Source organism: Mixophyes fleayi, chromosome 11 (genome assembly GCF_038048845.1).
Source record: "Mixophyes fleayi isolate aMixFle1 chromosome 11, aMixFle1.hap1, whole genome shotgun sequence".
In the NCBI taxonomy this organism is placed as follows: Eukaryota; Metazoa; Chordata; class Amphibia; order Anura; family Limnodynastidae; genus Mixophyes; species Mixophyes fleayi.
In genome coordinates this window covers 55,766,419-55,781,969 of record NC_134412.1, presented here as the reverse complement: position 1 = coordinate 55,781,969, position 15,551 = coordinate 55,766,419, and the positions used below count along the sequence as shown (strand labels likewise).

At 40.7% G+C, this 15,551-nt stretch overlaps 1 protein-coding gene across 3 annotated transcripts in view; it reads right to left on the bottom strand.

The window, feature by feature from the left end:
- DSCAML1 (DS cell adhesion molecule like 1) overlaps positions 1 to 13,295 on the bottom strand; it is a 197,599-nt gene extending 184,304 nt beyond the window's left edge. For all 3 annotated transcript variants that reach the window (XM_075189928.1, XM_075189929.1, XM_075189930.1), the window contains exon 1: positions 13,149 to 13,295. In XM_075189928.1, the coding sequence (XP_075046029.1) occupies positions 13,149 to 13,191 (43 nt within the window). In that variant the 5' untranslated portion in view covers positions 13,192 to 13,295. The remainder of the gene's footprint in view (positions 1 to 13,148) is intronic.
- Positions 13,296 to 15,551: the final 2,256 nt, after the last annotated feature.

Genomic DNA, 15,551 nt, shown 5'->3' with positions numbered 1-15,551 from the left:
GAAAAATATAGTTTTTTTTCACTGCCCCCTTCCTATAAAATATTTCTATCATTATATTATTAATGTCTACTGTGCATTTTTACAATTGCTTTTAATTAAAAAACAAATGTTCTAGCATACAAAATTGAGCATCATCACTATCACTCAGCACTTACACCTGACCTGTAGCTGGCGGAAGAGATAAGATTGAAAAACATGCACCTTAGAGACGCCCAAAGCTTAAATCAGATGCTGCTGCGTGTTCTCAAGCTTGGCACACCCTTACTGTACCCTGACTATGTGCATACGCCCCTTCCACACCCCATCCGCCTATGAAATCATAGGCTGTCGGAAGTGCCTTTTTGAATGTTTCTGCGTTCACTGGCATATAGCCTATTTCTAGGCATGCGCAGTGCAATTTTACACAAAATTCAGCACATATCAGCATTTACGTTCCTTATAGAATTAGGTCCTGTATGTGGTGACTGGAGCTGTAGTGAAGGTGTTGTTGTAGAAAGAGGCAGCCAGATCAGGGCAGGACAATGTCATTATAGGAGAAAGCAGTTGTTTTAGTGAAAATTAGAAGTGGATCGGGTCGGTGTGTGTGTGTGTGTGTGTGTGTGTGTGTGTGTGTGTGTGTGTGTGTGTGTGTGTGTGTGGATTAGGATGCATAGGAAAGAACATGAGGTAAGATAAGACTTGAAGGAGGTTGTGGTTGGAGAGTGGGAAGGCCAAGATGGAGAAGGTAGAGACTGAGCAGAGTATCCATGACAGTGGGTGGGAGATAAACTCCAGTGGAAAATACCAATGGAAGAAGTATGTGAGATAAGTTTTGTGGAAGCAGAGATAGGGGAGTTGTCGATGGGAATTTGAACCTACCTATTATTAGAGTAGGAAAGTCACAGGGTAGGAAATAAGTGAGCCAAGCAGCAAAGTTGTCAAGGAATTGGGAAACTGGATCTGGATCGATAGATGACAGCAACACAAAGGTGGAAAGATGAGAATACATGGATAGTGTGGACTTCAAAGGAAACAGAGAAGGAGTGTTCCAGGGGTATGACACAGAAGGTGCAGTATGTAAAATTAATGATGCTCACTCCACCACCAAGGGGTAGATTTTATAGCAACCAATCAGATTCTAGCTATCATTTTCTAGAATGTACTATATAAATTATGGCTAGAATCTGATTGGTTGCAATGAGCAACACCTCCACTTTTCCCTTTAGATTCAGAAGCTTTAGTAATTTTACACCAATATCTGTTTCCAGCTCTAGTAATGTGCCCCTGGCAGGTGTGACCATGCCCCATGTGATGCGTGCAAAGTGCACAGAGAAGGAGTGGGAGGTGGAGATATTTGGATAAAGTTGGAGGGATTGGAACTACAAGATGGATGGAATGTTTTCTGGTTGAACACGCAACTGCACAGGGGCCAAGGTTTGAATAGATGTCGCCAGCAGCCATAAGAATGAGAAAATTGAGAAAGAGAAATGTGAGGATGACTTATTCCTGCTTATGTAGATGGTTATGGGTGTAGGAAACAAAACACTTCAAGGGGAAATAATAATACAAGGGGAAGAAATAGGATGCTGGAGAGAGAATATGAGTTTGAAGAGAAGTGTGGTAGAAATGCAAATTTTAGTTACTAGTAATTCCTTTTCCTCAAAATACACCATGACAGACATTAGAATGAGTAGGTTCTCTTCTAGTTTAAGTAGAGATTGGTTAAAAAAACAGCTCCAGACAGTATATAAGGCATCTCCCCATAGAACTATGATGTACCCAAGCAAAATAGTAGGGAGACCTACAAAAAGCAGAATAGCCACATATGCTGCATAAGTAAAAATGTACTGAGTGACTGTGTAGAAAACATGTTTCCCAAACTGAGGATAAGACCCCAGATGATAATGACTGCTAAGGGAATAGACAGATGTCCATCCAGCTGCTTTGAAAAGCCAATGAATCCTGACTCATTCTTGCCCAAAATATTGCTATCACTCGTGTTGAGTGGGCCCTGAGAATCCCTAGCACCTTAAGGCCATTCCACTTCTCTGATCCATCTAGAGATGGCTTGTGTAGAACAAGCATATCCTTTCCAAGGTCCTGTAGAAATAACAAAAAGTTGTTCTGTGTTTCATAATCCTTCTGTCATGGACAAAAATATATACAAATTGCCTAACCAAGTCCAATGAGTCCACTTTTCATTCTCTTTCATCACAAAGTTGTGGACAAAAAGATGGCAGCACTGATAAATGTGAAATGGAGATCATACTTTTAGGAGACACATTAGATTGGCTCCAAGTACCACCTTATCTGTTTAGATATTCAGAAGTAACCACCATTAGGAACACCACCTTTAGTGTCATCCATCTCAAAGAAACCTCTTGTAGTGGTTCAAAGGGGGTCAAACATCAAAGTGTTGAAGTCCCAAGGAGCTACAAAGGTTTAATAGAGAGATGGATCCTCTTCACTGCTTGGAAAAAACAAATAATCCATTTTTCTGAAGCTAACTTTATATCTAAGAAGACACTCAGGGCCAATACTTGTTCCACAAACATAGATAAGTCAGACCTTTGCTGAAACCATCTTGAAGGAAGTCAAGGATATGTGGAATTATTGCTGCAGTTGGATTGAATTTAGACCAACACCATGTAATACATTTCTTCCAAACTATATAATAGTTTATTAAAGAGTTCTTCCTTTCCTGAAAAAGGGGTTGATCGCTGTCTTTGATACACTCTTTTCCCTTAGCATCTTCCGCTCAACCTGGAGATCTGGCTGAAGAGGTAGAGGCCATGGTTGTTCCTGAAGCATCTCCCAAGCTACCAGAAACCATAAATGACTGCTATCACTTACGACTTCTCTTTTTTTTTTTTAAATCTTTTTTAGAATGTGAGTGATGAGAGGAAATGGAGGGAGATAAACCCAGGTGAATCATCCAAAGCGTACATTCCATCTGTCCCTCGAGCTTTGTGTTAAGAGAAGAATCTAGGTAACTTGGTATTCTTGTTCGCTGCCAACTTCTATTATTATTTGGAACATTTCCTGATGCAGAGCCCAATCCCCTGGATGAACTTGTCTACGACTGGGGAAATCATCTATTATGGTCTGTTTGACCACTACATGTAACGCCGAGAGTTCTTTTTGCCAAGACATGATTTTTGGTACTTCCGCTTGGTTCTGCTTCTGGTACCTCCTCAGCGATTTATGAAAACCACACACATCTTGTTGTCTGAGAACATCTTGCGGTATCTCCATTTTAGTTGGAAAGTAAAGTGCTGAATAGCTTTCCATTTTGTTCTCATTTCTAAGACATCCGCATGAAGTTTTCTCGCTTTATGACCATGTCCCTTGTGCTATTTAACCCAGAAGATGGGTGCTCCCAAGCCTAGAGTCCATCATATTAGCCACTCTGACTCCAAAAGTGACACTTCTCTTGCCTTTAACTTTGGACTTTGCCACCATCTAAGAAACTTTCTGGCAGCTTTTGATACAGTGATGGCATGATTCAGAGAAATCTGTTATACCACTAGGTTAGAAGTTACAGTTGTACACTCCGTATTTGCTACATTACCCATTGTATGATGCATTTTGGAGGAAAACATTCCCAACATTCGAAGTTCGTTCCTTATCTTTGTTTGGTGATAAGACTGTAGTTGATATGCTAGGGACAGAATCAAGATACACTTTTCTTCTGACAGCTCTGTCAAGCTGTCTCTGAGACAGCTTTTTTATATACTTTTATCTGAACCCCACAAACTTTATCTTCCGGTGATGGGATGAGATGAGTTGCATATCCAGAGACGAAATGCGTCAGTGGTATTGAGCCTGCACAGGAGCAGCGGAGCTAAAAATGCTATTTGCTTTCATACTTTAGGCGCGAGAAATCCCTGACATTGGATATATTGTGTACACTAATGGATATTGCTGATCAGTAAGTTGGACACTTACATTGCTTTCAGATAATAAATAACGTCGCACTGGGTCATATTTCAGAGTATTTGAGGACTACACCATAAGATTCCATGCTGGTTCGTTAAAGTGGAGATTATCACGCGCCGGGTGTTCAGGCAGCGCACCTGACACCCGGCAGACTTACCTGTCATCGGCGCTCCGCTTCCCGCTGGGCGCCGCCATCTTGGATTCGGGTCTGTGCATACGCAGACCCGGCGATTACACTAATTCCCCTGCTCACTGCTGATTGGCCCTTCTCCCTGGCGGCAAGTTTAAAAGGCACCTCCTCTCTATCTTCAGTGCCTGTTCTTTGAGTTACCTCCTGGTGATAGAAGTGGCTTCCTGTTACTTTCCAGCTATTTACCTCCATTCTGGACTGCAGAGCTGACGCTCATCTTCGGACATCTCCACTACATTTGTCTTCAGAGCTGACGCTCATTCTCCTGAACTTTCACCACATAGTGGTCTGCAGAGCTGACGCTCACTCTACTGAACTCTCCGCCACATAGTGGTCTGCAGAGCTGACGCTCATTCTCCTGAACTTTTACCACATAGTGGTCTGCAGAGCTGATGCTCACTCTACTGAACTCTCCGCCACATAGTGGTCTGCAGAGCTGACGCTCACTCTACCAAACTCTCCGCCACAAAGTGGCCTGCATAGCTGACGCTCATCTCCAGACATCTCCTCTACATTTGTCTTCAGAGCTGACGCTCATTCTCCTGAACTTTACACCACATAGTGGTCTGCAGAGCTGACGCTCACTCTACTGAACTCTCCGCCACATAGTGGCCTGCAGGGCTGACGCTCATCTCCGGACAACTCCTCTACATTTGCCTTTAGAGCTGACGCTCACTCTCCTGAACCTTACACCACATAGTGGTTTACAGAGTTACACCGATCTGCATTATCTTCATTGCCATTACTTATTGTATTGACAATCCTTCCTACGGTACTACTGCCTGTAGTTTTCCCAGGGACTTCCGTACAGTGCTCTAGTAGGGACCGCGACTTGCGAGGTAGACGCAGCTGAGCCCATACCACTTTGCGGCGGTTCCTGGTGAACACCGTCTCCTCGTTAGACTCCCTGTTGGAGTAGTGCCAAACTGTTCGAATCTCTTGGTTTCGCTACATCTGCCGAGTCTCCTCGTAAGAACCGTGACAGAGATGATTCCTCTACAAAAGTTGTTGTCAGGGATTCAACAAGTTTTACGTCGTACGTGTGAGTTCCTTAAGGAACAAAGTTAACAATTGATCAATACACTTAGTTCCTTATCTAACAATCTGGGATTGTTATTAATTTCTTGCAATATGTGTTGTTACACGGAGCCAAGCGGATCCAATATATTTGGTACAAACTATGTTGTCAGTTCTTAAATTCAGGGCTTGAGTTCAGGCTATGGGAAATCCCAATGTTTTATATATATATATATAACTATAGTGACTAAGGGAGCTCATTTTTCGACTGGAACTCTTAGCAACTAGTAGTGCATCAGGTTTTTTTCTGCCAAGCCCAGGATCCATGAAATTATTCCAGATGAAGAGTCTGGATCTAGATGTGCAATAAATAAGGTGACTGAGTGATGTCTTGGGGTGTTTTTATTTCAAATAAAATTATTTTTAAACTTGTGTGTGTGTGTGTTTTATTGACATTTTTCCTTGGTTCACTACAGGTCCCAGTGTGCCCTGGGTGCCTAGGCATGCTGCACTTGTAGTTCCCAAAGTGCTAGCATTCCCTGGCAGCCATGGGTATGCTGATGCTTGTACTACTACAGCATGCCCAAACACTCAATGGCAGCCTGTACATGCTGAGACTTGTAGTGCGTCACAGAAAAAATTGATTTATACATGTATTTTGTTATTATTACTCCACTCCCATAGCACCAGGGGTGTGGGATGAGCCCTAGTGCTTTTCAGAAAAGGATTGGTTATAATTAGGGGCATTTTTTTTGCAGGCCTGATCTCCAGCCCTGTGCTGACCAGCCCAGGGGTGATTTGGCATTAAGGCAGGAGGACCCCACACTGCAGGTTTCTCTGCTATAGTGTTACCAGTCCAGGTTAGCATAGCCTAATGCTGGTATTAGTAAATTTGGGGGGACCCCACGCTTTTCATCCCCCCTGATTTTGCAAGTACCAGCCTCGGCTGGCAGCACTAGGGTTTGTTACGCTGGTGTTTATAAAATTATTATTTATTTATTTTCTTATTTGTTACTACAGCAAGGTCTGTGCTGATGGTCATCAATATCATCATAGATCTTGCCCCAGGGAGAAGCACCGCAACAGATACATCTCTTATCTGTGGCTACTTGCTCTCAACATAACGCGTAAGAGCGTGAAAACGCCCTTACTTTGCTAGACTCACCCACTACCAACGTTCCAGCTCTCTAAGCATGGAGAGGCAGAAGGGGGAGAGTCTGATCTTAGACTGAGACGAATCCTTGGCTACTGCGCATACATCCGACTCTACATAAGGCCCAGTATTTTCCAGAGCCGTCCTGTCCCAACATATAAGCAGAACAAAAAAAATTACACTTTCTTCGAGGGCAACTTTAAGATATCAGTGGGCCCAGGTGATAGATGACACTAAAAGGCTGTTTTTTCTATGCAAACCACTAAGAACATCTTCCAACTGTATCATTTAACTAGTGACTTTTTGTGAGGAACTTGCACAAGTTTAACAAGAAAACATGTTTTCCATTAATACAAATTACACTATGTGTAGATTCCTTTACAATTTTTGGTTCATGTTAGAGTTTTACTAGACATTAGGCTTCGATTATAGGCTACTTGTGCTAACATTAGGTCCAGAGTTACAGCTTGGGGTAGGTTTAGATTTAAGACTTTGGCTAATGTTAAAGTTATTTCACAGATAGGATTAAGGCTATTAGCTTAATGCTCGCCATACAGACTAAAATATTGGCAGCAATATTGGGCAACTGGCCCAATATCGCAGAGTGTGAGGCACTAAAACGATTGTGATGTTTGATTAAAGCCAGTTGACTGCTATTGGCCCTTGTTTGTGGTCATCTTCCGACCCAACGAATGGGCCCCAGTTACGCCTCAATGACCAGATCTTGTCCAGTTTGGCCAACTATGTGTGTGGTCATATTGGGTATTGATCCTGGTGCTCAGGATTTCCCTGTGTTTGGTTGCTTAAGGCTGAGTATTGATTTATATTTCTTTAAGTTTTGTTTGATTTTTTACCTAGATTATGTTGATCAAACAAATGTCTTGAAAGAAGAAATCACCCTCTTTACAACAAGGGGTATTTTGTGTTACTAGAACGACAGGGGTCTGAGATCCGATCTATGTAACCTCTATGCAGACCTCCTTACTGGTAACAGTATTGGTGACCCCCCTGTTCTGGTGACCTTAAGGCAAATGCCTCTTTTGCCCCTTGATTAAAATGACCCCTTTTTATGCAATCTAGATTTTGCAGTATCGTTTACTTGTTTCTGTATGAGTTTATTCCTAATAATACTGTTTTAGACATGAACATCTCTATATATTAGTCCAGCATATATTGAAAATGTAATATGTCATATTATCTATTTGCAATACAGTAAATGATTCTCACAACAGCTCTGCACAAACATGAGAGATAAAGCTTACAGTTCAGTCAGATGATACACCCCCAACACCCACCCTCTCGCATCCGTCCCCCGCCTCCCTGCATCTTATTTCTGTCGCAAACATTAACATAAACAAATGAAGTGCAAAAAACCCAACCCCTGCATGCTCAGCTATGTCTCTGTCTACCTTAACCCTCTGCTGCCTCCCGTGCTTTATGAAAACTCTGTCTGGAAGGGCCCTGGTGACAATGGCACATGTATATCTGGGGAAAGTGTGAATTAAAATTCTCTTGTCATGTCATCTGTAATCTCTAACATTATAAATAAGCGCAAAGATCTCTTCTTCGTTAAAGCACCCCCATTTTTAGCAATTTCAGTTGGTAAATGCAATAATTTATTAACCCCTTACCCAGTGGAGGGTAAAAGGGTACTGAAGGGCAAAATGATTTGACTAGAGAACATTGCCTGTGTTGATCTCGAAATCTGTTTAACGTAAAGCCTCAGGATCCAAGATTCTCATTTGCATTTCCAAAATAAATTTTTAAAATTGAAAAGGATGACAAACACACAAGGGGAGAAGGCATGTGCTGGATTTTCACTGCATTGCTTTTTCGGTTAAAAAAACTGATTGTAGATTTAATGGTGTCCTGTTTGGAGGAATGAAGAGCTGGGAATTGAAAATGTAATTCTGCATCTTTTAATAACAAGGAAGAGGAGGGGGTTTATATCCCTTAAAACGTGGTTCTGTTTCTAAAGAGCACAGAAAATCTGGCGTATTTCTGCACGCTCCACTACATCTGTATGTGATCAGGCAAGAGCATCTCTTAAATCTGTGATGGCTTCTTATGATAAAATACATTGCAAGGCAAATTAAGACAAATGGCTGCATTCTCCTCCCCCTTCCTGACTCTCAGCTGTGGAAGGGTTAATGAGCTGTAGATCCAGGAATAATTAGCAGCAGCACACAGCTTGCTCACAGTGTATCCTACTAAAACCTACAGTAGGAAAGACTTTTATCCCTAAATTTGCATCCCTCCTTTTTTCAGTATTAACAACAAGTGGAAGGGCATAGAATGGGGTTAATTGAGCTAATTAGGAGACAATGAATTGTGTCCCTGGCAATGGGACAGTAGTCTTGGACAGATGATGAGTCTGAAAGAGCCCTAGAGGGCTAACCTACTGATTAATGGGGAGCTCAGGGTCCATCCCAGTGTGTGCAGGTTACAGTAAGAAAGGAGGGGTGTGTGAGGAGCATAAAATTACCCCAAGCAGAACGAAAGAAAACAAGCAGTAGAATGCAAGCAAACCACAAAGGAACAGAAAGGTGACCACAAACATATCTGTATCTTGTTCAACACTTCGTAACACCTGAAATCACATCACTTCTGACCCAACAAATCCTAAACCAATATAAAACCAAAGTAATCAACAACAGAATTATCAGGAGGCTAATTAGCAATTTTCAAATTAGTAGTAAAATATATGCAGGCACACAGAGAAGCACAAAGAATGAATCTGGTGTAGCTTGGCTGACACTCTGCCACAAGACTGAAGAGAATTCTAAATACATTAATTGGAATTATATATGTGCAAGGATTCCAAATTCGTAATTTGATTATATAGTGTGTGCATATGTGAATATATTATGCAAGACTATATTTATCTCTCTAGCGATATACTGCATATCTATCTATCTATCTATCTATCTATCTATCTATCTATCTATCTGTCCATCTATCTATCTATCTATCAATATGTATATAGATACATATATATATAATGCATTTATGAATACATAAGCAGAATGCCATAATGTAAACTGCAGAGATTTTACTGACAGATCTAATCTTTGTCTGATCTCTTTATGCAAAATAATCAGTGTGAGGAGAAATTCATCAGACCGAGCAAAAAGATACGCAGTTTACAGTGTATACAGATAACTCAGTTTAAAATACACAAGCGCGATGTTTTAGAAAATGATCGTATTAATGAAAATGATTATATTTCATCTACCTTGTTTGGAAAACTAGACACAATAGCCCTTCAGTAGCATAGAAATCAAAATTGAAAGACCACCAATATGCAAATTGTATGTATGTCAGTATACTTCAACTTCAAAAATCAGTGACTAAAAATAATACATATACATATATATATATATATATATATATATATATATATATATATCTATATCATCACCATTATATATATATATATATATATATATATATATATATATATATATATATATATATATATATATATATGTCTGTATTTATGTTTACATAAATACACCCAGAAGTCTCATAGACATATGTATATTGTTTGTTGATACACTATTTTCTGCAATATGACCTTAGTTTATTATAGATTGCTTTTTGAGAAAGGACTGTGAGCTCTGCAAAAAAAAAATAGAATGCAGGAGGTGTATTGTCATATTTTAAAAACACTGAAATAGAAACTTTCAAAGAAAAGCATTAAGGACATGACTGTCTGGCCAAGTAGTTCAGAAGGTAAAAGAAGAATCCAGTATAAGACCAAAGCATATAAAAAATTACAGGACAGAAGGCCAAGAGCCAAAGACATGAAGGACTGGATACAAGCCTGGTTCAAAACTGCGGACCTGCAATGTAATGCCATTGTGTGACATTGTGGGTCAAATTTTGCATAATTTCACCCATTTATATGGACAAGTTGTGTATAAAGCAGAGGTGCAAAATGTAGCAGGTTCTGTAGTGAGGATCTGTGCAGATTGGGGTGTTCCTTGCTGAAGGCAGGCTAGGCTCACCTTCTATAGCGCCAAATGCAAAAAAGGATGGGGTGGCAAATACGCATTTAGAGGAGTTCCCATTTTGGTAGATGGCAGCAGAACTCTTGTGACCTCCTCTGAATTGGCGGAATTTGCCCATCAGATAATACTTTCAATAAGGTGTATTTTGCAACATTCAGGGTCTGTGTATTTTAGAAAATCACCTTTACAGACTTTGCTGTTGAAGAAGAGGGGACTTTAATTGTATTACAAATTGACATTTTTTAAGCTGTAGGGTGCACAGGGGGCTGTCAGTCCTGTACATAGAGACTTTGCAGCAAAGGTCTCAATGTCAAGTTAACATTTAACCCCATAATTGAATAGTCCAAATGGCCCACATAAGTCATTCTGCAGGTCCAGGCTTGTTCCAGGTCAGTAGACAGTAGTCCCCTCTCCGCTGTCACCTCCTGTGTTTGCATCTCACTCATAGCAACACAAACAAATGTGTTCCATTTGTAACAAGAGTAGGGCAAACAAAGGGAGTGGAGATAGAGCAGGTAATCTACTGTATACATACCATAGCTAAGGGGACAGAAAGAGAAGGGGCAGTTTAGAAATGGAGTAAGGAGGTATTAAGGGGTAAGTGACAGGAAGAATGAGGGAGAATACAGGGGAAAGCTTATATCATAGTACAGGTGAATTGCTCTATTCTGTAGAAAACAGGTGATACAGGTGATAAGTGAACAATATTGTCTATTAAGGTTCTGTACAGTAGGGAATCACATTTTACTGACATTATACCCCAAAGTACATATTTCCACTACTCTGATAACACCGCACGACAAATAATAGATATCAGCAATATAACATTATTTCTTTATATTACTGTGTTACTTTGTAACCTTTGTTCTGCAGCCACTATGCCCACAGTTGAATGGAGCCGTTTTGCTACCACTGCTCCATAAACCGAGGAGGAACTTCGGTCACTGACCACTGCCAAGCAAATGTTAAAGGAATATCACTAGTCATCAACTACAATTTTGAGGAACACTTATCTAAAACATTGCTTTTGTGAATTACTTCGTGCTGTAGTCTGCACATACTGCCGGACACATGAATGTAGGACACCGATGTGCAATTATTGTTTTACAAAGGGGAAACAGCTCTGCAAAAAATACTGGAACATCAAGTTGCAAAAAATGTTCTGCAACGAAATGCAATGCAGCCATTACTCCCTACGTATCACAGAGGGGACCCTTGTTTTCAACTATTATCTTCAATGCATCAAAAAAACTAAACGCAATAATTTCTGCTACTCTACAAACATTACAGGATATGTGGCTCTGGTTTTCCAATTGCAACAGGCAATTTTAAAGGTTCATTTGTAGCATCCTTTGTTACACATATCTCTGCATATAATAAGAGCACACACTTTATCCCATATAATTGCTCTGCAACAAAGCTCTGCGCTTCAATGTTCTTCTGCTCATTAAAAAAATTGTTGTTTTGCACACTGAGGACACATACAGCTGTGTAAATGACTGGTGGGCACAGAAAGATTGGGGGATGCAATGCAAAAACGCCCAGGTTTAGAATATTCATAATTAATCATATTTTAGGAAGCTGGAATAAACACATTGGGTTTTGCTAAACTGAGCCCCACGAGCATCAGCGAAAGCATCTGCCAGAATAAAGGAGTGTAGTTGTTTCGCACAGGCAGCTTTCATACACTGTGTATCCCTAATTCCACCATATAATTAATATGCGACAGTACCTTTAATTAATATATATAGCATACTGGTTCTTATTGAATCCATGTAAACCACAGAGTAAAATGTATATTTATGTCAACTTTCCTCATGTTGCACACAAGTAGTGTAACCCCTTGCCCTCTACGCCCCCGTTGCTGTGTGTATGTTAAATGATGCCACATAGGGGGCACCTATACCCACCTCACATACGTATCTTGACCACACAACTTAGTTACCTACGTGACGTAATAGGTCTCCTAACAGATATCTCAATTACATTGATGACAGCTGCAGGTAAAGCGAAGACATTTTTAAGAAATGTAGATTTAACCCTTACACAATCACTCCAATCTGCATGGAAGATAAGCCCCTCCTTGCGATTATGCATTTCAATCAATCAACAGCCCCCCCCCCCCCTCCCAACCTCCCCAAATCCCCCAATCATTCTATGTACCAACACAGTGTATGCAAATATCACTGCCAGCACTAAAGGTGCAATAAAAGAATCCACACAGCTATTGGAAAGGTGAAGTCCTATACACATCTATGTTATGCTTTCTAGTACATGGACATATACACATTATATAGGTGTACCTACACATCAATGCCTGACCAATGATAAGATACCCCTTCCACTCAGTTTATGTAAAGTATCTGCTCTGTGGAGCTCAATTACCAACCGACATGACAAACCACATTTGTTAAACAAACAAAAGGGAAGCGAATATACATAGAGAGAATTGAGGGAAAGCCGGAGATGGCAATGGGCACCGGGCACAACCTGAGCCTTCGTAACTCATCATCAACCACTCGCACTAAGGTGCTGGCACTAAAATCACTGGCAACTCACCCACATACCAGGGCTGTGGTAACCAGTGAAGCTCACACAATCACATTTACTGCCTGCCAAAACTACGGTGTAACTTGCGATGTACATACTGCCCATCACAGGTACGGTGCCATCAGCATGTAACAAACTCAGGTGGCAATAAGCAGCTGGCTGGTCACTGGCTCACGGAATGGGCATGATAGTCACTGTGATGGTCACCCCAAACTGATAGGCAATCATACACTAAATGGGCTCATGAATGGTTATCAACTGAATGGTCACCCTGTCTCTGAAGTGCCGGGTTATGTTGTGAACTCACCTTTCTGCACTGAACACAGCAGGAAGAGAGTTACCAGCAACATTCCATAAAGAGAGGGGATATGCCGGGGTGTGAATCCCTCATCAGATCCCGAGCTGTCCCTCCTCACTCAGCGCTCAGCAGCCCTCACTGCTCCCGTTCCGGAGCGACTCCTCCTCTCCTGTCATCAATAGGGTGGGAACAGGGCTGCCACTCCCAGTTTACCCTGCACACGGGGACTCGTCTCATCCTACTGTACATAGTGCCAACCCCTCATTACACTCAGCTCAGTGGGAAACCTCACCTGTGCAGGACACTCATCCAAAGAGGAAGAGACTCACACTTCATACACTCATCTGATCTATAGAAATAGATATAGATATAGATATATATATATCCGTTCTGAACGGGAGCAGCCACAATTATCCTCTTTCTAAAGTGTCATTTATGAAAATTGTGAATATCCAAAGCAAATAATATTTCCCCCACATTTATAATACCAAGTTTCTATTTTTATAGTATTGCTTCCATTTGTAGAGGTGAATTATGATAACATTAAAGACTTTCGTAATGTTCAAGCACTGCAAAGGGACTGTTGTAATAGTGTCAAATGTAAATGTATGGAAACTTGGTGAAGAAGACAATAGTGATTTGTAATTCACCTCTATATACATATATATAAAGTTTGTTTCTTTCTTTCTTTTTTTGTTGGCGCATATCTTCCACAGCTCTCAAGGTAAAACCACCAAATATTACATAATTACTTAGCATCGAAAAAGTAAGCTATTAGGCCACACAAAGCGACAGAGCAAGAAATAATAATTCTTTGGTTGTAAACAATTATTTGACTGTGGAAGAAAACCTCACGACATAACGACAATGCGACAAATCAACACATCTTATTTTCTAAATAGCATTTTTGGTCTATTTACCAAATAATTTGCTAATATATAAAAACTGCTACACATTACAAATCAGACCGGCGCTACGCCAGGTGACCCTGCTTGTATTGATTAAAGCCCATTATCAAAAAAGTGATATTTATCTTGTGCAGATGAACACGTATGGTTAAGAGCTGTTAAATGCTCCTTATTCATGTCAGGGCATGCTCACCAGCCCTCTGTGTCTCTTCCTCTAAGCTTATCTTTTTTTAGTTAATGGCATAATTTGCACTTCTTGTGATTATTCCAATGGTCTTCATCTGTTTCCAATTTGCATGAGCTATGCTGTTGTACATGTGAACTATTTGTTTAACTCCTCACTAAATAGCCCTTCAGTGTTTCATTTCTTCACAACAGACAGCAGTTCATATTCTTCTGTTGGTTTACCTAGTGATTTTACAATGCTATAAGGATAGACAGTATGGTGTTGCTCACTGAAGGCTGGTTTACCCAATAATATGGTCTTTTAAGGCAGTGATATCATAAGTGAAGGTTATATTATATATTATATTTTGAATAGTAGCATAACATAGCTTCTTTAGAGTTTCAGGCTATAACCCAGGGTGTCAAGTCTGGACATGTCTATGATATGATATTACCCATGTCACACCTATGTGTGATAATTAATCGTTCTGTACACATTTGTAATGGAACCACTATTAAATATCACCCCCATAATGAACCTATTCCAAGGTTATCAACCATTGCAATTTTTTAAAATAACACTGTTATGGGATTGTGGGATTTATGGCATTGTCTCAAAACCTTTGGTGTTTAAAGGGCCTATTTATCAGAACTCACCAAACTTGCCCGTTAAGTATAATTTATTATCGTCTCTTATCACAGAGATAAGAAATTAAATTTTGGAGCAATCTGTCAAGTAAGTCCGGCAGGGACAGCGCCACAGCAATGAAAGACTTCATTTCTGGACACTAGCCCTGGCTATATTCATTGGCACATCGATAAGTCCAAGCATGCATCAAGTCTTCATTACACTTCATCATTATGTATTACATAGATAATATCCACTGTTATGCATGTGTAAATGAATGCACACCTATTAGCAGGGGATTATCCCTTGAACCCTATTCATGAATAGGTGTTGGGCTTGTCACCCCCTCTAGTGATGACAACTGCGATGTGACTAACACAATGAACACCTTAGCCCACACTACTACATAATTCTCACCTCTCGAGTGTCCGCTGGTGACTGGCAGTTATAGGGACAAGAGGAGAGGAGCATGCAGCCTGCTGGTGAGGGACCAGGTAGAGAACCTTATTCTCTGATTGCGAGCATGAAGAGTAAGCATAAGGGTACTTTGTGCCATCCAGAGCCAGTACCAGCTGCAGAAAGTTATGCTTTTCACGGCTTCTTAAATTGACTGCCTTCACCATTCCATCCATAATGTTCTAGGGCAGTGATGGGCAAACTACGGCCCGCGGGCCAGAATCGGCCCACTTAGAGGTTCTATCCGGCCCGCCA